The sequence below is a fragment of the Megalopta genalis genome, chromosome 3 (assembly GCF_051020955.1).
Source record: "Megalopta genalis isolate 19385.01 chromosome 3, iyMegGena1_principal, whole genome shotgun sequence".
Lineage (NCBI taxonomy): Eukaryota > Metazoa > Arthropoda > Insecta > Hymenoptera > Halictidae > Megalopta > Megalopta genalis.
Window position 1 is genome coordinate 16,003,531 of NC_135015.1, and position 26,249 is coordinate 16,029,779.

The 26,249-nt window shown below is 38.0% G+C and overlaps 1 protein-coding gene and 1 long non-coding RNA gene across 8 annotated transcripts in view; one reads left to right on the forward strand and one right to left on the reverse strand.

Moving 5' to 3' along the window:
• The window catches only part of Trpgamma (Transient receptor potential cation channel gamma), a 215,971-nt gene that overhangs the window by 138,304 nt on the left and 51,418 nt on the right, over nucleotides 1-26,249 (forward strand). For all 7 annotated transcript variants that reach the window (XM_076520200.1, XM_033478271.2, XM_033478270.2 and 4 more), the window contains exon 4: nucleotides 16,631-16,926. In XM_076520200.1, the coding sequence (XP_076376315.1) occupies nucleotides 16,631-16,926 (296 nt within the window). The remainder of the gene's footprint in view (nucleotides 1-16,630; nucleotides 16,927-26,249) is intronic.
• Nucleotides 6,923-15,588, reverse strand: LOC117225003 (uncharacterized). Its single transcript, XR_004491391.2, has 2 exons — nucleotides 15,264-15,588; nucleotides 6,923-11,608 (listed from the first exon to the last, which is right to left on the reverse strand). It is a non-coding gene; the product is annotated as an uncharacterized LOC117225003 (long non-coding RNA).

The following is a 26,249-nucleotide window of genomic DNA, read 5'->3' on the forward strand; positions in this document are numbered from 1 at the left end:
ATCGGGACACGTGCATTTCAAGCATTTCTATATTTGGGGTCGTTTGGGATTAAATGATCGAAACCAATGTGAAGTCAATTTTGATGGATAGATGTGTATAGACGATTGAAATATTTGAGTCGGAAGAAAAATTGTTCTTGGAGTTGTTCGAGGGATAATTTTCTCTTTCTAAATTAGCACCTGGAATCTCGAGTGAGATTCGTATCGGCTTACAAGAGAATATAATGTATAAAATATTTTTAACAATATAATGCATACGAATGCAGCGTGCACACCATATGATATATTGCATTAAGCATATCACATTATATTACGTTAAATAAAGCAAAACAAATAGCTAAATCTTTAGACTATACGTTTTATGAACAATGAACATTTCCATAACTCAAGAGCATGTAAATTTTTTGTTTCCGTAACTGCTCATTGAGGGTTAATTTTTCGTTGATATTGGGCTGTGAATCTCTTGGAAAAGAGATTTTCTGACACTTTATTTATTTTTAGTTTCTCCTGAGGACAATCTGATAATGTTCTTTAATTGCAATTGACACTGCTTCTTTATGCACTCGTCTTTGTTATATTTTTATGAGATCTGCACAATCATCGTCATTATTAAGGTCGCGAGTCTTCGAACAGATTCAGTATGGCGCAGAGTTCAATATGAATTACTTTGAGTTTTATATTTCCATGGGAAGCTAGATAGAATTTTTGATATGATAAAAAGAACCACGTTTGAGTGATTATTAAATTACGTAAAATATAAAAATCATTGGTTATATAGGTATCGATTAAGACTGACTAGACTAATTATTATACTTCGTAGATATTACTCCAGTCTGACACTAGCAATTTGTATCGCGTATGACGCCAGATTATGCAATAATAATTATTTCTTTACAGATTCTTTCAAAGAGCCAAGTTAACTGGAACCGCCTCAAGAGAATTCTTAATGTAGTTCTTATTATGTTTCTTGTCTGTAGCAATCTCTTATCAGCGTAATCTCTAAATTATGCAATTGAGGTGAATTATTCCCTGCATCCTTTACTTTCGATAAATTCTTAATGGATTCCTTCAAAGGGCCACGTTAATTAAAACTGCCTCAAAAGAATTCTTCTTCTTCTATTTTTTTTAAGAATTTCTCCATAAATTCTTTCAAACAGCCAAGCTAATTGAAACTGCCGCAAAAGAATTCTTTATGCAGTTCTTATCATGTTTTTTGTCTGTAGCAATCTGCTAACTGTATAATGCCTAGATTATGCAATTAAAGCGAACTATCTCTTATATCCTTTTCTTTCAATAATTTCTTAATTCATCCTTTCAAAGGGTGTCGCGTTAATTGAAACTGCCTCTAAAGAATTCTTTATGTAGCCAACATTATGTATCTTGTCTCTAGCAACCTGCTACTCGTGCGAGGTCCAAATTATGCAATTGAAGTGACCTATCTCTACGTCCATGTCAATTAAAACTGCCTCAAAGAAATCTTTTATGTTGTCATTATTAACCCCATTGCCGTACCGTTTTCTTTACAATTACAATGATCAGAACTTTCTCGATCGCAATAGTTTCTTCGAAGAAGGAGAAACTTTATATTTATTGTGTATTTACATCTACTTGAATGTTTCAATATCGCAAAGAAAATTTCGCACATCCGGTATAAAAGAAATTTAAATAATTTTTATGGTATTTTAAGAACTTCCGTTCTTTACATCCTTAATTTTAATAAATAAATAATTAATTGAAATTTATAAGTAATTGGCGCAGTAATTGGCTACCCCACAGTAACTGACTCCGCAACCCGATCCAATTTCCGTCGCATCCATCTCTTGTTCCACAATTTCGCAACAGTTTCTTCGCAAAAATCACGTTAATTAAAGGGCGCAGTATGCAAGAACGTTGCACAAAAGCGAACCAGGCGTTCCAAGGAAGCGCGTTGCACGTACGCGAGTTTCTGGGAAACGATCCGGCGCGCCTCGGCGCACAGGCACACCCCGCGTCGATGCAACGCGATGCAACAGGTGCAACGTAGGCTCGACTGCCGCATAAGCCGACCTGCAGTTCCGTCCTGACTCCCGATCGCCGATTAAACGACAGATTTTCCTCGGTCCCGATGCGACCCGGCTCCATTACCCTCTGCTACTCGGAATCGGTCGATCTATCGATCTCTACCCTCGGCGAAATTGCCGGCAGTAACGTCTTCCACTTGCCGGCGGGATCGTAACCGAGATTTAATGGAGGCGTAAAGGAGGTTATTAAAATGACCATCGCCGGGCGAACGCATCCACGATTGTTATGCTCTCGGTAACGATCGGCGGCTTTATAATCGAACGATCTGTATATCCTTCGCGATACGCTCGCTGTTTGTTAGTCTTTTGGAAAACTGTTGTTGTGTTTCATGCCGATCGATGCTTGAAATACGATCGACGTTTTAACAAACGATTGGCGGTTCGATTATTATTAGTTCGATACTTCGCGAACATTGTTCTGGATTTTCGCATTTCGATAGCATCTCGATTCGCCTTACGAAATCATTTTTCAACGTCGATGTCGAAGAAATTTAGACGACGTTTCAATTTTTATTTTTTTATCGATCTTATTTTTACTAGCTCGAATGTTCGTTGCGTTAATAAATTTATTAGATAGATTTATTCTTGGAGACAATGATCCTATAAATACATAGAAGGTTATGATTAGTTTAATTATTATTAATTATAATTATTATTAGACTAATTATCATGCTTAGACTAGTTTCGAATTATTATTAGACTAGATTATTATCATAATCATAATTGTATGCACTTGTTGCAAGATACAGCAGCTGCAGCGATATGTATTTATTTTCTTGAATTAATTTAATAAATACCTCATTAAGTTATATAAACGTTTTCACTGTTTTGAATATGATGTACTAATTTTTATTGTAAATACGAAGAATCTGCGGACCAATTATAACACTCTTTCATCCTACTATATTTAGTTGGCTCGCTTTATCTTCTAATTACGTCAGAAAGTATTATGCTCTCATTGTACAGAGTCGTTGGAATTACAGATAGGGATTCGAAGATGCAGCAACGTTTCATTCGCAACGGTCCACTAAAACTGCATCGCTTCATAAAAATGCAATTATCCAGATATTTACGCAGATTTCAAATACAACGGCTACACCGAGCCGTAATTTTTCGCCGGATCCGCGCAACTCGGCGATATTGCAGCTCGCGCGATAATTAAATCGAAAACATTCATATAATGTTTCGAAGCGGAGCGTATAGCGGAGCGATACGAATCGGTCGCCGGAACATTTAATCATCGCGAATTTTACATTATAACAACCGTAACGGTAACGACGACGTTAACAGCGACGTTAATAGCGACGACATCGGGCTCGTCTCTATTCATTCGCAACATTTCTGCCCGAATTTCGCAAGTTATTCCCAGTGCATTATCGGAGGAGATCGTTCACCGATACCGCACCCCATCCCCGAAGATTATGCTCGCCCCTAGCCTTACGTAACCGCGAAATTGAAAGACTTATGGGATTTCTCTGCCCCTCGACGGAACATTTTGCCGTCGACGTAGCCGTTGATTATGTTATGGTGTCTGTACGGGAATGGAGAAAAATGATTGAAATGTGATTGGAAAATTATTGAAACATTATTATGAAATGATTGAAAAATTATTGGGAAGTAATGAGAAGTTATTGAAAAATCGTTGTTACTATCCAGATAGCACGAAGACGTTCGTAGGCCGTTCGCAGACCATTTGTAGGAAATGTAAGAATAGTGATTACGTGTAGGATCGTGTTTTTGGGAATTAACTATTAATAAAATAGTTATAGTACACATGCATGTGTAATAAAAACGAAAAACTTTACTAAAAATATACATGTAAAATTAAAATTGAGAGAAAGAGAGAGAGAGAGAGAGAGAGGGAGGGGGGGAGAGGGAAAGGGAGAGGGAGTGGGAGAGAGAGAGAGAGAAATTACAATTAAGTTACAATCGAAATTAAAATTTTAATTTAAAAAACTGGGCTTCGCGCGCTGGTTGGCTGGGCCGCCTCGCGTCAGCCGTACTCGATTCTTATTGGTCACTGTTTTTCGTTAATAACTCGTTAACGATGACTCGAAGACAATTTTTGTAAAGGAAGAAGTTGCTTCAAATGATCTGAGAAACCCGCCATTTCCGGATTGCGAGATATTTTTGGGACATCCTGTATATGCATGCTAAAGGTACTAAAATACTCCGATTTAAATTGGAGTAATTGGGTAAATTTCCATACCACCTAAATGAGGTATTACCCTGGCACGTTACTATTTTTTTTAGAACGTGGGTTGTTCGCCGGTAGCCCTATTATCCCACGATTTTACTGGCTTTACATATGATACATTACAATTGGCTAGAACAGATGTAATTATTATATGTGCGTGCTAAAAGTGCTGTACTATATCCCGTATATTCTTATGAAAAACGATGCAATAATTGGAAAACGATAACTTCACCTTGAATTTCTGATTTAAGCTTCGCGGTTTTCTATTAAAATCTAATGCCATGCACTTTGCTAGAGAAATTAAGAAATTTCGATGTACTTGAAAACTGCAAGCGTGAAATTTTTGTGGATAGTTTGCCACAACACCATAAATTTAGATGTAATTTTTGTATCACGCCCAAACAAATCAAGCGCACGTGATCAAACAGAGAAAAAACGATCATATTAATACCCGGAATATTTTGCAAAATGGATATATTAACGTGATGGTCATCGTCAACTTTTTGATATTGTTTATAGTAGAAATGTGCTTCAATGCACGAAAATAGAATACTTTTAAAATAACTAAAACTTTCTAGGAAAACAGTATCTCACTGTCACTGATCACAAATGGGACTTGAAGAAAAGGAAGAATTAACAATAATCGATGTGATATTTCAAAAAAAATCCCTAAAAATTCTTTTTATGGATCATTGTGCAAAATGAAAATTGTCTGCATAAGTTGCAAATAATAAAAATAGTATTTTTAAATTCTCCTAAAGCTTTGACTATTACTGTATATTTGTTGAACAAAGCCCAGAATTATTATAAACACCGTCGATAGTGCAATTGTGAAAGTGGTCAAAGGGTAAAAATGTGTGTGAGATAACTGTTGAAAAGACTACTTATTATAACAAATAATAAATAACAAATAACAAATAATAAATAATAGACAATAAACAATGAACAATAAATAATAAATAATAAATTCTACTACATAATACCCACTATAAATAAATAATAAATATAATAAACATAAATAAAAATAATAAAGTAATAAACAAAATTGTTGAAAAGAATATTTGCTCGAGGTTTCAACCATGCGTGCTCCCTGTTATCCTCGGTTCATACGTAAATTCCAGGCGACCGAAACTATGGAGATGACAATTGCTCCTCAACTTGAACGATGTTAATACATCAATCACATTCACGCATTCAAAGAATATCTTCATTACAATCTTCCTGATTAATATTCTATGACCGAGTTCTTCTACATCCGATATTCACATTACTGCGAAGAATACTTATTACCGATCTGAAATATTTCAGTAACATGAATGCTCTAACAGAATAATACCAAACATAATCAAATCATTCACCACATGACGTGCATACTGCACAGCAGGATATTAATCAGACGCACTCCGGGATATTCAATAACAAAAGATATCTTTGACGTTACCGAATTCGATAATTGGCCAACTACTAGGTCTAGGTGATTCTCAATTTTTTCGAAGCGATTTTCTAATATTTTGAAACGCTTTTTGGATAACCGATATTAACGCCATTAAATAAATTCATTACCTTTAAATAAATTGGCGATTCTCGTATACATCAATTATCGATAATTAGTCCTTCTTTCGAGCCCCAAATAAATAGATAAATAAATATACCAATCTAATCTCAATGTTTATATGCAACATCTCGTGGCCTATACTTGGCATCTACCACGAAAATAAATATGTGCCAGGCAGGATCGATTGAATCCTGTTAGCGCGTACCCTGGGTCGGTGGCTGCGTCAACTTTGACCCGGAGTATTTAGATCGTTCATTGGATTACTCAATTATTGGCAATTTAAATGGGTATCGCACAAAGATTTGTTTCTATTTGTATCAACTTTAATAAGTTGCAACGAATATAATAGCATATTTAAATACTGTTTTGACTATTAACACATATCCGAGGTCGGTGGCTGTGTCAACTTTGACCCGAAGTATTTAGATCGTTCATTGGATTACTCAATTATTGGCAATTTAAATGGGTATCGCACAAAGATTTGTTTCTATTTGTATCAACTTTAATAAGTTGCAACGAATATAATAGCATATTTAAATACTGTTTTGACTATTAACACATATCCGAGGTCGGTGGCTGTGTCAACTTTGACCCGAAGTATTTAGATCGTTCATTGGATTATTCAATTATTGGCAATTTAAATGGGTATCGCACAAAGATTTGTTTCTATTTGTATCAACTTTAATAAGTTGCAACGAATATAATAGCATATTTAAATACTGTTTTGACTATTAACACATATCCGAGGTCGGTGGCTGTGTCAACTTTGACCCGAAGTATTTAGATCGTTCATTGGATTACTCAATTATTGGCAATTTAAATAGGTATCGTACACACAGATTTGTTTCTCCTGTTATTAACTTCAATAAGTTGCAAAGGATATAATAGCATCTTTAAATTCCTCTAAAGTTTTGATTATGTCCATATTGTCCATTCTCGTCATAAATGCATTTTTATTAAAATATCTAAAAATATCAGTCTGCAAGAAATATTTTCAATGATATGTTTGTGGAAAAAATGATTGAATAAAGAATGAAGAATTGTTATAAGTATCGTCAATAGTGCAATGATCCCTAGTAGTAGACCAATTAACGAATCCAGTATCGTCAAAGATTTCTTTCATTAAAAAATATCCGGGAGTACGAGTGACAAATATCCTGCTGTACAGACTGTGCACATCAAGTCGAAAATGATTTTGATTATATTTTTGGTTCATTCGAATAGATTTACTCATGACACCGAAATCTTTCAGATCCACTAGCAGATATACTATATATATATATAGTAGATATACTATACTATACTACATCAACTAGCAGATACTGAAATAGACCCGGCCTTAGAACATTAATCTAGAAGATTGCAATGAACATATTTTCTGAAGTCGCAAATGTGATTTACGCATCAAAACCGTTCAAGTCGCAAAGTGACTGTCATCTCCGTAGTTTCAACCGTATGGAATTTACATATGAAACGAGGATAAGAAAAAAAGCACTCATTATTGAATCCTCGAGCAAACATTCTTTTCAACATTTTACGAATACTATTGACGATATAATATAATACTGTACTATCGACGATATTCAGAGCAATTCGACATCGCAGACTTATCAATAGACCGCGGAGATTTTTATTATTATTTTCTTTAATTATTATTATTTTATTTTATCTTATTTTTATTATTCTTAAAACTTATTTCTTGAAACAGCAATTCGTTCGATCGTGATTGCCGACACTCGTGGTTAATTAAATGAACGATCTAAACACCATGGGCCAAACTGACCCGGTGCGATCGTCTTGCGACGATCAAAATAGATGTGTAACGTCTATATGTAATAGATTCGATTGACTCGCATGATCAACCGTTCGTATTCGGCTCGATCCCGTCCGCGATAGTCGCGGTTATTCGAGCATCGATTCAGGACGCCGAATTCGATTCTCGGCGAGAGATTCTTATTGTTTGGGAGCGGGGGCGGGGGCAGCCTGCACGCGCGAGGCAATAAAGAGCATCCAGGATTATTTTTGCAACGGTAGGTCCCGGTGCACACGCTGCCGGGTTCACGAAACTCGTCTATTTAGCGAGTCGGTGTGTGCTCATTCACACACGACTTTATCGATCTAAAGCTCCGCTTCGGGACACGCGATTCGCAGCAAGCTCAACGACCCGTGCCGGGTCGAAGTTCCGATGCCCAGGGAACCACGAAGATAAGCGTTCCACCCTTCCTCCCCCCTCCCACCCGAGCGACCGCGGCCCTCCAACGTTTCGTTGTTTTCTGCAGCCCGCTGTCTTGCCGGTTTTAACGTAATCCGACCAGCTTAAAAATGATTCTGTCAAGGTTATATTTGATAGTCAGGTTATAGATTTCTAGATCTGATCTTAGGGTCAGATTTATAGTGTCAATTGTTCTTTTCGCTGGTATGCAATTCAGTATAGATCGTCTGCGAATTGTCTTCCTTTATCATCATTGAAATCTCGAATCAGGTTTGTTGACACTTCCACCACAGAGAAATATTTACAATGTAATTTCACAACTGTCATTCCGGTTTCAACGTAATCCGTCGAGCTAAAAATTATTCTGTTCACCGTAAAGTCCCCGTAGTCGCGTCAATGTTGAGATTTATGACGTCATCTGTTCCTACGTTTTGTATGTAATCTACTGTAGATTGTTTGTGAATCAATTTTTATTATTATTACTGAAACGTCAAACGTGCAGAAGAAACTTGTTGTATTGACAAAATAACAGATGCTGATAAAAGGCCAATATATTGTTGTAAATTGAAAAATAATATTTCTCGTTTGGAACAACTTTATTGGCCGGCAGTGCAATATGAAAAGTTTGATTATGAAGATTTGTAGAAATTTTGTGGCTTCTGTTTGCTATCGCTTTCTTTCAGTCTTTTTCGATTTATTTGATTCATATTTTTCTTATTTCAATCATCGAGAGGGAAAGACTTTCATATGAAATCCAGTACGGATTATAGCATAAATATATTTTTATGAAACAACGTGAACGAACGAGAAAATGCATATGAAATTCCAATGAAACGAAGGATAATACTCTTCGCTATGGAGGATTTCATCACAGTGAAAATATAACAAAAGACTTTATTATCTTCGAATCCTTTTTCTTTGTCACTGCAAATATTCCGAGTGCATTAAACACATCGTATTAAATAAAACGGTTTTCAATTAATGAGACGGAAAGTTAAAGCTTTATTACCTGAACGGATGGAGAAATGTACGGTGCGGATGGCAGAATAAATATTTCTCAGGAAAAAGCGAGAACGAAATGAAATTCCGATGTAATGGAGAATGACATTTCTTCGTTATGGAGGATTTTATCAGAACAATGTAGTATTATTTTGTCTCTTTACACCGTCGCGTATATTCTTAATGTATTTAGTGCACTTAATGTACTTCTCTCTTCTCGTAATTAAATAATTTCCTTAATTGCAAGCCTTTTCAGCTTCGATACAATTTCATTCAGGACACGGCGTGCTATTTTGTCGCAATGTCCATTTATATTGATATCATTTATATTAACACAATGGAAGAGAGAATTATGTGAAGTATATTTATCGTTCTGGGCTGTCCGTGAATTTCTCGCCTAAATGCCTTCATGCAAATATTATATAAATAAAAATTTTTGGGACAATGCAAATAAAAGTTCTACCAATTGTTCTTAATACACACGTCTCCTAGTATTTTAACGTTAATTCTCCTGTTAATTATACACATCTTCTAGCATTTGGTAATTTTCTGAAGAGAATAATTACTTGAAAATCAACAATCCAAATCAACAATCTAAATCTACAATCTAGTTGCTATCTAATCTAACTATCATTTTTATTATTTAATTATTTACAGTATTTAAGTTCCTTAAAAATAATAGTGCGAGTTTCATCAGAATATTTTTCTAAAGACCCCCTGAACAATTTTGAAGACCGTTTAGTAATTCTCCAATTCTCAGGAGTGGGCGATACTTTTGTCCCGAAGTGTACCATACACGAATCCGACACGGAACGGGGAATCCAAAGAATCGGAAGAAGACGACTACACGTTCGCTGCAAAAGCTGTCAAGCTTTACACCCGAGAAGCACGCTTCGCGGACAGCAGGGTTCCGCAAAAATTGCATCGCGGGGGCGCACGGTTTCGAGGGTATTTAGAAAGTTCTTGTTAAGGAGTTGCTGGCAGGTCTGCCGCCGAATGGCGCAAACACCTCGTACACAAGTTCGCCGACCTGCACTTTGTTCGAGGGCATTAAGACCTCTAACCCAGAACTTTTTCTAGATACTTAAGGAGTCTGTCTGCACTCGCTGAAGGTACATAGACATCGAACGACTTCCGGTGTTCTTATGTTTCCTGCGCCGTTGGGGAATCGGGGACTCTGCCAGAATTTTCAAAGGCTGCCCGAACTGTTCGAATGGAGTCTTTAGTTTAATATTCTTCGGTTCTCCTAGGAAACTGATTAAAATATTTATGAAAATACTCGGGTTTTTGAAGCGGATGCGAACCAGCTTCCGAATATCATGCGTTTTGATCCCGATGCCACAAGGAAAATAAACATATTATTATCGTACAACATATCATTAATTAATTATTAAATCAATTATGAACTACTTATTAATTAAATATTGAAAGACTTCTTTTACCACAGAAATTTGACTAGATTAACGGGGATTGACTAGATTAATGGGGACTCTATACCCATTTTCTCGTTCGTTCACGTTTATCCTTCACGTTTTTAGTGTTTCAGAGGCGCAAGATGAATTATAAAATATTGTTACAATGTTCTGACTGTCAATGTATCAACATCTGAAAATTCTGCGGAGTCGAAGTAATTCATTGAACGACACGAAAATTGGAAAATTAAAAGGGTCAACTAGCATACGTGCCAAATAGTCGATAGTAAACTGAATGGATTGTTCGTTGAATAAAAATTGTTCTTCAGATTCGATAAAAAAGATATTAGGTCACCGTTGTACAATCTAAACGACAGTCAAAGTGTCAACTCCTGGTTTAACATTCGTACCTTCGGGATCAAATTGCATCATGATCTCGAAAACGATTCCTTGACAACTGAAATTTGATACTCGCGTGCGACACGCCGAGAAATTGATTTGAAATTATAATCGTAAACAAAGGGCTATTTCGGGTGAAATTTCTGATCTATTTTTGTGAGGGTCCCAACGTCTGAGAGTTTCATACTCGTGCATTTTTCCATCGTTGCGCAGCGTCTGCCAGGACGCGCCTGAATACGTAGCCCGGCGCTCGTATTCGAAGAAAACTTTCGTTCCTGGCTGCGGGGCAGATCCGCGTGAAATGTGGTACACGTACATGCAACACCTTGTGTAAATCATCGCGATCCAACGATCTCGTTACCTAACCCTGTCACGATGGCGCGGCGCTCGATAAGCTAATGATGGAACGTAGCCGTTCTCTTCCCCTCTATTTCTCTCCCCTTCTGTCCCGGTATGCGCACACTTACGGCTGTGATTAATGGTTGCCAGAAAAAAGCGCCGTTCGATCTTCCCGTATCTCCTTTCTTCGTTGAAAAAATCGAGAGCTCGGAAAGGTACGAAAGAACGCAGATATTCGGGGATGCGCAGAAGAAAGTCGATCGAACGACGTAGGAATGGAAATAAGAACAGTACCAATGAAAGAAGGTCTAAACTCTGAGGAGCTGGGGGAGGCCGAGAATAGCGAGGTGCAAGGGAAGGTAGGTACGAATGCTGAAGAAAGTTGAAAGAAGATCGCATCGTTGTGCAGCGCGGCTTTGCACAGGGCCACCGTTCCTGAAACATCAAGAAAGTTTCTTAAACAGTGCTAGTTTGGAACTTCTTCGAAAAATTAATTGGCTGGATTCTGTCTATGGAAACTGGGATAGGAGATGGCTCCACGAAGTAGCCACCATCTGGCGAGCGGTTACCATTTACGGTGACGTTCTTAGTAGATTGTCTAGGTAGAACTTTCCTTAGGCACCATTTCCGGACTGGAGTTCAGATGAAATGCGCCGTGACTAGATTTAAACGCGATTGGATAATCTCGAAGATTTTTAGAAGTCCAAAAAGAAGGAAATAGCATGGATTTTGAAGTTTTGATCAGAAAAAATCGATTCACTTGTGCGAAATTTCAGGATAAATGGAACATTCGTAGACGATTGTTTTTGATCGTTTTTGTTACCGTTAAATGATTTTCGACGATACTGTGAGTGACAATGCTTGGATTTATTTAACAAACTGTTGAATAATCACCACACTGCGGTTCTTTATGCAACATACAAATTTTCTATCTCAACTGCAAGAAACAGAGATTAAATAAGAATGTATTTCTTCTTTTAATAATATTGATAACTTGAAGAGGACATAGCGATATACCTATATTTTTCTAAAGCGTTCACGTTGCTATTTTATCCACTCATTTTTATCATAAATGCATAAAATCCGCTGTCGATTAATCACCAAATCGAAACGAATCTAATTAAGATCTCAATCGCAGTTCAACTAACATTTTCGCATGATCCAGAACTTATCAAAAACCGCAGAACGTACAGAATGTATCTTTCAAAATTAACAGAAGCAATATAAATTAAGCGACTGGTAAAAAAAGTGACTGATAGAAAATAACCTCGCATAACCAAGTATAATTTCTCCAATACAATATAGGATCTCGCTGCGCGACCTCGCACTCGGAGCAAAAGATTCCGAGAAAACGAAGTAAAAGAAAATGTCGGGACTGCGCGAAACATTGAAAAAAAATTCCTCATCGTTTTCGGGTGGCGAACAGCCGGCCGAGCCACCGATGACACGAAAGTCGGGGGGTCGATGAACGACCGAGCCTCTCTACTTTTTTCTCCTATAACGGTTTCAACTTTCTTCGAATGGAAACCCATCGAAGTATCGGAAAGAGAGGAGAGCCCGGAACCGTTCGGCGAGAATCGAAAGAAAGATTATTCGTTTCCGCTTTTTAAAAGCGGACAATCGAACAGGCGGCGCGCTCTCCGGCGTCGAGTCGACGGCTGATGGATTGGAAGAATTAAAGGATCGGTAGTTAATCGATCGTTCCATGGGAGATGCTAAAAACAGAACGTGTATTCCGAACGCTTTGGACCGGCTCGATCCGATGCGCGCAAAACAAAACGTAATTCCCGCGGACGACGTGGCCGTGAAAGGGGAACGGAGCTGGAACGTTTATGCCGAATGAAATAAACCCTCGCTCTCGGCTTATAATACTTGACAGAGCGGGAGGAAATGCCGGGGATATTCTTCTCTGGAACGGGAGACGTTCCATTTCGAGTCGGGAGGAGCGTGCCAGTAATTATTGGGGCGTCTTGGGAAGTTGACTTTAGTGCTCCTTCGGCGAGTCGTTTTGGTAAGATATGGATCTTTCGCGAGACATTTTATGGTGAACGGCCACGGTTGAAATTGTCAACTGTTAGCCAAAATGTTGGACACGGAGCTTACGATTGCTCCGACTGGGTTAGATCAGGATCAAATATTTTGCTAATTTTGCAAACGATCTTCTTGGAATTTAGTTGTTAAAGAATGGTGATATTAATAAGCGCTTATATACGCTTTATCAAACGTAAACGAAATTACAAAATTAATTATTTTAGGAACTTTGCCTTTCAAATTTTCATCCACGACAACCAGACTGTGGATTTTATGCATTCACGGCAGAATTGGATAGTTGCAATTTTATTATAAATAGTAGGCACATCGGGAGAATTTCAAAATGTCGGTGCATCATTTTCAACCTATTGAAGTTATTGACGAAAGAAAGAACTCGCTAATTAGTTCATATTTCTTGCAATTTTTATTTTGCATAAAAATCCGCAATGTGATCCGCAAATTTTCAATGATATCGCGATTTTTACGATTTCGTCTAGCAACATTGTTTTGCGAGAAATTTTACTTTCGTTTATTTTATCAAAAATTAACACAGAGAATAATGTAATTGAAGGTGCTCGGTATTTTCCACGTGGAACATTTTCGTGTATATTTTTGTTAACGTCACAGATAATTGAGTCTAGATTACAACCGAGTCAATACTATTTTTCAAATGCAATTGATTGGCCAATCATGCCAGAATGGGAGGATATTATAGCGAAGGATTGGATGTCCTCGAAATTCCAAAGATTACGTCGCAACGAGTCGCCGAATGTCGCGAACGCGTTTATGTTTGCGCATTAGCAATAAGGGAGAGTGTGCCTCGCGATCCATCATCCCTTTGGATTACCAACGGGGTGTGTATCCAGTTTCGAACTACGCTTCGTCGTTCCACTTTCTAGCTAAGAAAAACTTCAACGCTCTTGCGAATATTTTTCGACTTCATTTTTCGGATCAGATGATCCGACGACCATAAAATATTCACAAAATATTAAACTGTATATTTTCTTTCTTTTTCTGCATGTATCTTCATTCTATACATTAATGTATCTTCTCTGTCATTTGAAACAATTTAATACAGGCAGAGTCATTAATGTAAAGACTGTTGCGTCCAGAGACAAGAGCCATAAAAAGGTCCCACCATTGGGGAAACCCTCTCAGGCCCCAACAAGGGTCAAGGCAGACACCCCCCTCCAAGGGGTGATTCGTGCCTTGACCAATAATAAACAATCTACCTCCATCCACGGGTGCTCTTCCACGACTTTCCAGCGATGGAAGAGCATTCTTCCACCAGCGCTCGCAGAGAGTACAACACAAAAAATAAAGTTCTCTAAGACCACTAGAGACCCTTCCACGTCATTAATTTGCCGTAGGAAGCGCGAATCGAGCGTACAATAGTTCGGTCGCGCATGTACGTTAGGCGACTAACCGAACGTACGGACAAAACAAAGACTGTTTCGAGAAAGTGGCAATATTTAATCGTCATTAGAGTGCAAATGGTTAAACATTTAACATTAATGCGATCAGTGCCAAAATTAATCTATAATATTGCCAGGAGCTCGAAGTAATTTAATTAATAAAACTACAAGTAAAAAGTTATGTCAAGAATTAGTATAATCCACATGTGACGCGATACTTAACGCGTTAATAAAAATAATATTTCAAAATCCTCACGAAATGTGCGAGGACGATAAAAATAAAACCTATGACATTTTGCTCCGATTAAAAAATGAATTGTGGACCTTTTTGCAAGTTAAAAATATTTTATAGGAATAACAAGAATCTAGAGCCATCCTATCCTTAAATTCGTTCCTTAAATTTATTCACCTCGTATTGTCATTATTAGTGTTAGAAAGCGGTTTGAAAAGTTTGCGTTCGAATTTGGATCGATGAGCTCACGCTAGAAGCTGTAGCAGACATTAATGTCACGTTGCTCGATAGAGAACGTTGCGCGCCGCGCTTTATAGACTCCCGCCAAATCTCGTCGGAAACGATTCCAAACAACGTGTATAATAATACCATGCGAACGATATAAAAGTTACAGTGTTTTATTTCCACTTACCCTCGGATGAATGTGATTAGGTGCGCCGCACGTGGTACGCATCTAGATCTGTCGCGGCAAAGAGGTTAATCCCACTATTTAAATTCACTAATTCGCTTATGCAATTAAGGCAGACAATTCGCAGACTACTAACGATAATATTAACAAACGAACAACCAACTTTCCCGGCGCGTTCCCTAGACAAATTACTTTATTCATAAGATTCGTACAAGTAGAACTTATTCGCGACTCTGTCGTTAACGAAACCTAGGCCGCGACTGGCGTTAGGGAAACCTAATCTGTGCGACTGGTGTTTACGAAACCTAATTCGCGACTGTGGCGTTAATCGCTGGAAACCAATCCACGACACTGTCGTTAATCGCCGGAAACCAATTCGCGACCCTGGTGCTGGTAACCCGAAGCATAATCACTTGGTTGCGGGTACGATGAATTTATGACAAAAACGAACGTGCGAAACCGTTGGAAGAATTAAAAAATTTTGATACAGTACTTTTTGATTTGTTGTACTTATTAAAAAGTAATGTTACATTTCGTTTCTGCTTTCGGCAATTCGTGTAATTATCTGAAAAGAAAGTAAGCTTACATTTCGTTTTTGTTTTTGACAATTGATATAATTATTGAAAAAGAAAAGAGGTTTTCATGCTGTTTCTCTTTTTGACAATTGATATAATTATTGAAACAGAAAATAAGCTTTCATGCGGATTCTCCTTTGGCAATTAATACAATTGTTGAAAAAGAAAATAAGCTTTCATTCTGTTTCTGTTTTTGATAATTGATATAATCATTGAAACAGAAAATAAGCTTTCATGCTGTTTCTCTTTTTGACAATTAATACAATTATTGAAAAAGAAAATAAGCTTTCATTCTGTTTCTGTTTTTGATAATTGATATAATTATTGAAACAGAAAAGTAGTTTTCATGCGGATTCTCTTTTTGACAATTAATACAATTATTGAAAAACAAAATAAGCTTTCGTTCTGTTTCTGTTTTCAACAATTGATACAATTATTGAACAATAGAACAAGCTCTCATTTTGTTCCTGTATTTGAGAATTGATATAATTATTGCAAAACAAAATAAGCATTCATATTGTTTCTCTTTTTGACAATAGACATAGCTATTGAAAAAGAAAACAAGTGAACCTCCCGTTTCTGTTTTTCAATGTTCGCAATCTAATGATCACGTTTACCGAAGGGGCTAATCGAAATGGCTGTCGAACGCGAAACGTTGCTCACCGAGTTCGAGTGAGCAGCCGATACAAGTTTCTCACGGTTGACTTTCCACCCCCGCGATGTTTGGCCCCGATCGCGTGCCAAGGCATTCCTCGAATACTAATCAAAGTTCCCGGGGTCCCTGGGCTGTTTCAGAAAGCGCGTACGAAGATGAGGAGCAAGTCGCCAGGGGCGCGAGATCCCCCGGTGAAACGACCGGAGCCGACGACGAAATTGCTGGTGCTCACGGCGAGGGTTACAAGAACTTCACCGTGAGGATGGGCACGAACGCGACGAGGGCCTGGAATTCGAGCCTCGGGGCCGGCTTTCTGCGCGGCGCCGGTCACCGGGTCACGTTCGACCCCGAGGCACCGCCGCTGCCGCCCGAGACTATGCAGCAGCAGCATACTATGAATCTTCTCGAGAAGCCGAAGGAGGACTACAAGGTCAAGGTGAGCACCACGATGCTGTAACTGCAACCATAACTGCTGGCCGTGCCTCTCAAAAAAAGTTATCTTTTCGATAATGCTTCTCTGAACAAATGTATGCAACAAATGGATGCATTATTAAGAGGATTAATTACTAAACGATCATTATAACGTGCCCAAATTAAAAAGAATCTGTCCGATACTTCATTTAACCCTAGAAAGATAACCATATGACAACGTACGTAAAAGATAACCATATGCTTCAAAGGCGCATGCTTTTCTAAGGCGTCAATTTTATACTAACAATGGATATTTATTTAAGTTAATCTAGTCATTTTAAAGGTTTGGCATTATTGTAAAAATAAAATGCATTTATATTATATTTTTTTATATTTTAAGTAATTTTAAACTTAAATCACTAGACCTCTATGAAAAATTAACAAAAATCAACAGTCTTCGCAGGCGCCTCTGCGACGTAGGTTATCTTTCTCGGGTTAATGTTCCGTCAGAATAGTTTGTTATTAGATATCTAGTAAAACTTCATTTTTTGAATTTCTTATTTGGCAGAACAGGAAAACGAGCGTGATTTTTGAATATTGGAAGGACTAGACAGCATCGAACATTCGTTACATCCCTAAAAAAAACGGTGCTGCACAGGAGACAATTGAAAATAGGTAACGGATTTGATATTAGTATTATTTGAAGGATGACACAGGCGACAAGTACATCGTGACGTTTTATAAACATGTTGCCGTTTTGTGTATATTATTGCCCCGTTGTCGGCTGAGCGCGATTCCGTGTGCAAAAACTAGCGAACGTTCTTAAACATCGGCCGGGGTGACACGAGCAAGAAATGGTTTAGTGAGATTTTTACTTTGCAGAAAAATGATTTCATTGTAATTTTGAATAAATGTAATATTTCTAAATTGGGAAGAATCTGTCTGATACTGTATTTAATGCATGGTCAAAATATTAGTATTACTAGATAGAGTGACTGTGTATGTACTATAGTCTCTATAGTCGCTAAGTTGCAAGGAATTCATATAATACTCTACTTAATGCACTGATAAAATAATTTGTCATTAGATTTGTATCATAATGTGTTTAAATCGAACAGAATATGTTTCTCACATTATTTCAACGAACTATAGATTAAAGGGTGCCTCAGGCTCTCTGACATTGATACACATTCCTTTCAGTGATATTGGAGCAGTTCACCAAATACTTACTACAGATTAAATCCAATGTAAGAGGCAGTTTAAATTTCAATTTCAAAAAGTATTTTCCACTTTATATCGTTTCTTTTCTCTTTCGAAATATTATCTTTTCCCATTTTATAATGCTATGGAATATAAATTCAATCTATAAACAAAAATCTATGAAAAAATCAATCTAAGAGCCAATACTTCAATATTAATTTTAAAGAATATTTTCTTTGTTATTTTATAACACTCTGTATCAAATCAAATCCAATCTAAAAGTTAATATTTAAATTTCCAGTTCAAAGAATATGTTCCTTCTTGTATTTTATTTCTTTTTATTCGATTTCGTTATTTTACAATACTCTGTATGATGATTAAAGATTCTGTACTATAATCGTTCAAAATTATAGCGAATAGTTTTTCTAAGTCCCCGCAAAACCATTTCTTGCTCGTGTCACCTAGGGCCTGTGTATAAGAACGCTCGCGCGACGCTATAGTTTTTGTACACGACAACGAGCTCAGCTGATCGAGCTCGATGCCTGCTTAGGTGAACAACCGGCAAAAATATACAAAAACGGCCACATGTTTAAACTGTCACTTTAAACCGTCAACCGTGCACTTGTCGCCTGGGTCATCCATCCGATAATTCTAATATCAAATCTGTTACCCATTTTCCATTGTGTCACTCCCGTGCAGCACCGTTCGGTGCTGCCTAGTCCTTCCGATATTAAAAAATCCCACTCCATTTCTTATCCTACCCGGATGGCCTACGACGCACAGTGCGTCGTTTATATGAGCATCCTGGACAAAGATCATAAATTGTCGACCAAAATAATTTGTCAAAGAAAATACAGAGATGCATCGCGTGCATTTTTATGCATTTGCATAAAAAAATTACATGATCTCTTAAAAGAAATTCTTGTCACCTTTATTTTTTAACGAATAAACACTTTTACGCAGATTTACAATAACACAATTTATTATCCTTTCTATCACATCGTTACTATCAAATCAACAGCTTCAGTTTTCAACAATAATTAAAGATTCAATTTAGAAGTCAGTATAAATTTCAATTTCAAAAGGTATTTTCTTTCTTGCGCCTCTTTCATATCTTCATATTTTGCGACCGTTCGTTATCATTCCGCAACCAGCACAGGAGAAAATGCATCTCTCTAGATTTGCCTGCTGGTCCTGTCGATTGTGAGAGACTCTGCACCTCTGTGGACACCAGATAGAACTTAGAAGGGACCTAGTCTTAACAAATGATGCGTACTTGAAGATAAGGGGACACTGGGAGGTAGTAAACCAAGCTTGTCGTTATAGAGGGGTTTGGGCCGTTGGTCAACAAAGGGAATCGCGATAATAAGGAGCCAGGAGACCTCCGCCAGTGTGGTGTGAAGCATTCTACTTGCAAATCCAATACCCTCTCGCACTAGTTTTGGAAATTATCTTCCTCGAACTAGAAGTACCCTAAATTCCAGGATCTTATCGAACTGCAGATAATTATGCGAAATCTTCCTGGAATTTCTATAAAAAGAGGAATAAGGGAAGAATTTCTTTCACTGATGATTCCTTCACTGGTGATTCTTTCATTATTGATATCTTCATTGATGATTCTTTTATTGGTGATTTTTCTATTGATGATTCTTTCATTGAACATTTCTCTGTTGATTATTCTTTCATTGGCAGTTCCTTCACTGGTGATTCTTTTCTTAATTATTCTTCTATTGGCAATTCTTTAATTGGCGACTCCTTCACTGATGATTCCTTTATTTGCGATGACTTAAGATAATTCCATGATCTATCACGAACCTTCGCAGAGCACAATACCCAAATTGCAGATCTTTCTGAAAATTTCATGATTAATTTTACCTCCTCCTTCCTTCGCTCTGAATTTTTCGCAATAAAACGCCGAAGTTCCACCGCGAGAAATTAAACCTCGTGAATCTCGAGGCGCGACACGTCCAAACGAATCGCGCGGTTCAGATCGGTTGTACTAGGCCGCGATACGCGAAAAATTCCGCGAGAAGAATGCCGAAGAAGGTCGAACGATAACCGCGTTACGACGTCGATCCAATTTGCGGAAGTTCCCATAGCCGGGCACCGCTAGCGGAACTTTTTCCCAACGTTCGTCCACGGTGTCCGCCCTTTTATTGCTTTCTCGAAACTTCTTTCCCAGCCCCCGATTATCCAGCGATTCAGGGGATCCTGGAGGATGAAGCGAACTGCGAGCAGACGATCTCCCTGCCGCAGGACTGGCTTAACGCCATTTCGATAATCGTGGGTAATCTGATTCGAGCAACCAATGACTGCGATTTAAGAGAATCAACGGCGGGTTAGGAAGGCGGGACGAGCTTTGGGAGTTTTTAGCGAGGCAATGACTGAGATTCGTTCTCGAACGATTATCTTATCTGATAGTGCATACATTGGACCACGTGTTGTAATCGTTTTGTTGCGAAATTCCGAGAATTACCTCATACACACGCGCGCATATGTAACGTTTAGTAAACGTTAAAACACACGTACATAATATGATAATAATCGTCAACAAAAATAATCGCCGTTAACTATTAGCACACTATAGACAAAGTAACGTGTTTGAAAAAATTAATGACAACTTGTTGTTGCAAAAATACGAATTTTCCAACGTTTGCATTTTTCGCCTTCTTTGCAAAACAGCTCTTAGAAATGTACCCATCGCTCAGCCATTTTCGACAATTTTGACAGAAAAGTATTTCTACAAATTGTGCCATACATCTACTACTAAATACGATATTTAAAAAAAAAAAGCTTCATTGATTTCCTCAGAAAAAATTTCAAAAACTCACGTTTCCAGCAGATTGCTGACCAGTTATGCTGCTTCAATCGTCGATCTTTTTATCGGGCATAGCATATTGTCCGAGACGACAGTCCCTCGGGATGGCTATAGCAAATTGTTTTTCTTTGATTTGCTTGTCGGTCCTGGCAAAGCCCGGTATCAAGGTGAAGAGAACGCTTTTTTTTTACGAGCTCGCAGCGAAGCTTCCATTTTTACTGCACCGTAAAAGCCAGCTGGATCGATCTCTCGGCACGTGGAACGACAGAACTCGTGTCCCGGTTAGGCGAACGCCGAAGAACAGATTTCCTCTGGACGCATTCCTGCCGGTATAATCAACAACCGTTTTTTTTTCGTCTTCCTATAAGCTGTTTCCCAACGTTGCGACCGCGTTCGGCGATATCCTGTTTCGGAAGCAATCTAGAAGCGGATGCAATTTCAAGCGCGTCTCTGAACGTCTGTAAAATGTCTAAAAAGTTGCAATTCGCTGCTAAGCAGATTGCAAATTTAACAGGACACACTGCAAAGTGTCCAATCAAGATTATAGAGGAGATTCAAAGAGAACGTGATGACAGACATATCAAAGTAAATTGCGGAAAATACTGAACGCAGAAACGCTGAAATGTTAATTCTTTGTTAGGTCGCTGCTATGCTTTGTTAGGCGCAATCGAACAATAGCTCTGCTGGTTCTTTGCTCATTTAGAATATGTTATTTGTGGAAAAATTTGAATTTTGGATCGTGATGATTTTGATCTGTTTAAAACTTTGCGAAGAACAGTTCAATCTTCTTTTCTTTATTTTTCCAACGGTTTTCATTATTTTATACCATTCTAAAATACAGCGTAAAATCTCAACTTCTCGATCTAAATCTCATACTTTGTAATTCTAATCCTTACAAGTTTTTGCTCTTATGGTGCCGAAGCACGATACAATATCGTTGCTGTGGCTACATTTCAGAAAAGTTTATTGTCGGAATATTTTAACAAATGAAACTTTGATTTCCTACTGTGATCCTTTGTGAACTTCGCAATCATTATTTCTCGCAATGTATATATATATATATACCTTACGTTTCAAATCTTATCAGATTGCATCGACTTGGCTCATTATTTATCGCTTAGGTACAACATAGTAATAATATTATATAAATATATATTTTATTTTGTTGCATAGACCTTGAATTCATTGTAATTATCAATGTTCTCTTATCTATCGTTGCACTGTTACTGCTGACACGCGTAAAGGCCAGCATGCGCGCTAAAATAAATAAGCATGAATAATAAAAATAATAATAATAAAAATAATAATAATAATAATAATAATAAAAATAATAATAATAATATCGACATTAGGGTTATCATTGTGACATTAGGGTAATATTGATACAAAAGAGTCAAAGCGAAGTTTCTTAAAGCTTGCGATTTTCTCGTGACCAGCGAAATTTCAACGAGACATTTTGATTAATTCTCAGAGGATAAAAAAAGTGAGCAACAAATAAAAAAAAATCGATTTTCGAGATTCCGGATCGGTGGTAGCTCATTCAGGAAGTATCCCCCGAAGATCATAGACGGACGCAGTGGCTGATCGGCGATCCGTACGCTGAAATCCGCTCGCGGATGAAAAGCGGCGAGATCCGTCCCGTTTATTGCCTCGTAAACGTCCTCGACGGAACGCTGCGATCCGGCTGTCAACTGCAGCCGCGACACCGCGGTTTCATTCAGTACGATTCAATCTTTCTGCCGGGATCGCGGATCCGCGTCGAGCCCGAGCCCGACCGAGCCCGCGCGGCGTTCCCTTTTGTTTCGCGGGACAGTTTGATTCACGGGACTCATCAAAATCTCGCGGTCGCCCGTGACTGCGTATAAGGTCCCGTTCCGATGTATACGAAACCGCTGGTCGAGCTTAAACTATCAGGTTTTGCATCAGAGCTGGGCAGTAATTCATTGTTTTCTGATTAGTTTTTAGTGATTGCGAGAGGCAATCATGGCAATTTCAGTCGTTAATCAATTAATCGTTAGTAGAACAAATCAATAATCGCGGTTACATTTGGCAATTTGTAATCATCAATTAGTAATCTGTAATTGCTGGCGAATGATTAATTTATCTTTTGCCATCCCTTGTTATTAGCTTCGGATTTGTTCAGTTGAGTTATGTGAGATACGTGCACGTAATTATTGATTGACTGTGTTAATCGTGATCAACGATCACGTTCGCTTTGGTTATTTAAGTTATTCATTAATCGCGATTATTTGATTACATAGTAATCGTAAGAATTAATCATGAACATGATTTCACGTTGGTCATTATTGTTTATCACTATTCGGATTACTTTTTGCGTAATCTTCTGTTTTACATTATTTGCGCTATTGGTTTTTGGCGTGTTGACCGAGCCATAAGTCGGGGTTTTTGGAAAATCGAGGCATCGTGTTGTTTTTGGCTTGTGCGGTGTATTAGGTATAGAATTCTGAATCGAGTTTACTTCAGGGTTTCTCTGTTTTATTTGCCTATGACGTAAGAACTGTTCACTGGTACGTCTATTGTTGTTGATGTTTGTAAAAATGCTAAATTTATTCACTGTGATTATTTTTAGTTAAATGTGATTATTATACCCTTTTATACACTGCTCAAGAAAATTGTAATATAAAAATGTTTCGGATAAAAATTGACCAACTTTGACTGATCATAACTCCGCGAAAAATCATCGCAGGATGATGACTTTTCTTTTAAATTAAAGTTTGAAACCTCTACTTTAAGATAATGTTACTGGATTTAAAATCCGGACTTAAAATATAATGTGTTATACGATGTTCATATTATATTATATACTATTGTTCCCTTAAAATACGTATGTACCGATTAGGGTAACACGAATGATCAGAAATATGTATATTCTTCAGATTTTTGATATTTTTTGAAAGTTATTGATAATCGGGATTTTTATCACGATGCTCACTTGCTGTAACAAAAATTCCTCGTCGAACATACTGTCCCCGAGTTGTTATCATAAAAAGTACGATTCGTGATCATTCAGGCAGCTCTACACATTTCGACGATCCCCTAATTTGGTTGTTAGTTCATCATCGATTTGAAACGTTTACACAATGTTTAACAACGACTCGTTCTCAAGAATCGAAGGCTACATCGGCGAAACTATTTTTACACAGTCGATCACTATTTGCCTTTCCAAAGTCAGCCTCAGTCGATCGTCCCAAAAGCCAGTTAGCCAATTTCCGCGGGCGATCCAATGTGCATTAGCCTGGTTGGAGCGTTTATCGCGATCATATTCCTGTCATAACTTTCTCCCGATGATCGATGAATCAATCACGCGCTGGTCGTTGATCAAGTCACGACGAAACCGGAATGCAATCTCATCACCAGTTGAGCGTGCCAACCTATGTGTATGTATACGAATGTTGCGACGTACTTGGAGAACGCTAGAGAAAGATTTTGATCAAAGATCCCATGAAATCGTGATTCTAAAGAAAATTCTCTTCGCAACAGAATCTGAAATCTCTGGCTGATATCGAAAGTCATTCCTTGTGGCGGCGTTATCTGTGAAATAATTTATCAAACCCTTCTTTTTTTATTATATAGAATCTCATTTGATTCGAGTTGGAAATCGTTTCTTCATCTGCTCCTAATTTTTCATAGTTCTTTATAGTTCGATATAGTTTTTTGTAGTTATTTGTAGTTCCTCATAATTTTTTGCAGTTCTTTATGGTATTTTGTACTTCTTTGTGGTTCTTTGTAGTATTTTGTACTTCTTTTTTGCTTCTTGTAGTTCTTTGTAGTTTTTTGTAATTCTTTGCAGTTCTTTGTAATTCTTTGTAGTTCTCTGTAATTCTTTGTAGTTCTTTGTAATTCTTTGTAGTTTATTATAGTTCATTGTAGTTCTTTGTAGTCCTTTGTGATTCTTTGTAATTCTTTGTAGTTCTTTTTAATTCTTTGTGGTACTTTGCAGTTCATTGTAGTTCTTTGTAGTTCTTTTTAATTCTTTGTGGTACTTTGCAGTTCATTGTAGTTCTTTGTAGTTCTTTTTAATTCTCTGTGGTACTTTGTAGTTCATTGTAGTTCTTTGTAGTTCTTTGTAATCCTTTGTGGTACTTTGTAGTTCATTTTAGTTCTTTGTAGTTCTTTGTAATCCTTTGTAGTTCTTCGCAGCACTTCATAGCGTTTTATAGTTCCTAATACAAAATGCGCTTAGCATTACATCTCCCCCTCTTAACTTTCTTTTTAAGTCTCACTACTACAAACGCCATAAAAATTCATCAAAACATTTACAATCATTTGGAAAAAATACTGAACACACTGCTATATTCCTCACCAAAGTATGAATACGTTGCAACAAAAATTGCACTAAAATTCTGTATAAACAGTCATCGTTATAAATTCATCAGCCACGTTTGGTGTTTCCCCAGTTAGAAGTAGAAACGCGAGTCTATCGTTTCCAATACGACGGCATTCTGCAAACGACGGCAAACTGCTTCGAGCAATCGAAATCCAAGCTGAGAGAACGAAGCTGAAAACAAAGCCCGTGGATCGATGAGAGTTACGACCGCGCATTCGTCTGGACCCGGAGACGATCTCGAAGAGGATCCAGAAGAAAACTGTTGAAAGCCCGCGAAGATGCTAGAAACTAATAAGAGCAGGGGTCGGCAGGGGTGGAAGTGTCGTCGGCGACGATGCTCGAGAACTCGAGGTACACTCGCGAGCCCGTGGAATACGTGCGAGCCCGCGATTACCCCTCTCGGCGTTCAAGAAGATGACATACTGTGCCAAGGGCCGGCACTGACAGCGAACGAGTGTTTGCTTGGGCGCACCCTAATTGTCGAGCCGCCACACCCTCCGCAAACACTGTCCATCATCTGCCGCTTGCCTATACGTACCCCCACCCCCTCTTTCTCTCTTTCATTCTCTGTAACGTTCTCTTTCTTTCTTTCTTTCTTTTTCTCTCTCTCTCTCTCTCTCTCTCTCTCGCAACGATCTATTCCTCCCCCAGTTTCTATTACCCCCACGAAACCTCTCTTTTCCACCGGGACCAGATATACGCTCGCATACGTCCTTGCGCCGAAAGGACATGGATAATTCTATGATTAGAGTCGGAGGGTCGCTTAATTGCTGGAGACAGGCTTCGACGAACTAAGAGTATCTGCTCTTTCGTCGCGAGAAATCTTCTGGACGCCTGCTGAGTTCGGGGTGCTCAAGATGGGAGGGACAGGAGGGAGCGGAGATCATCTAGCAATAATTTTCTGGACAGAATTTTCAAAAGGAAAGGATGTTGGTAGCATTTTTTACGCTGATTCGAATGATCAGAAAATTATTTTGTCAAC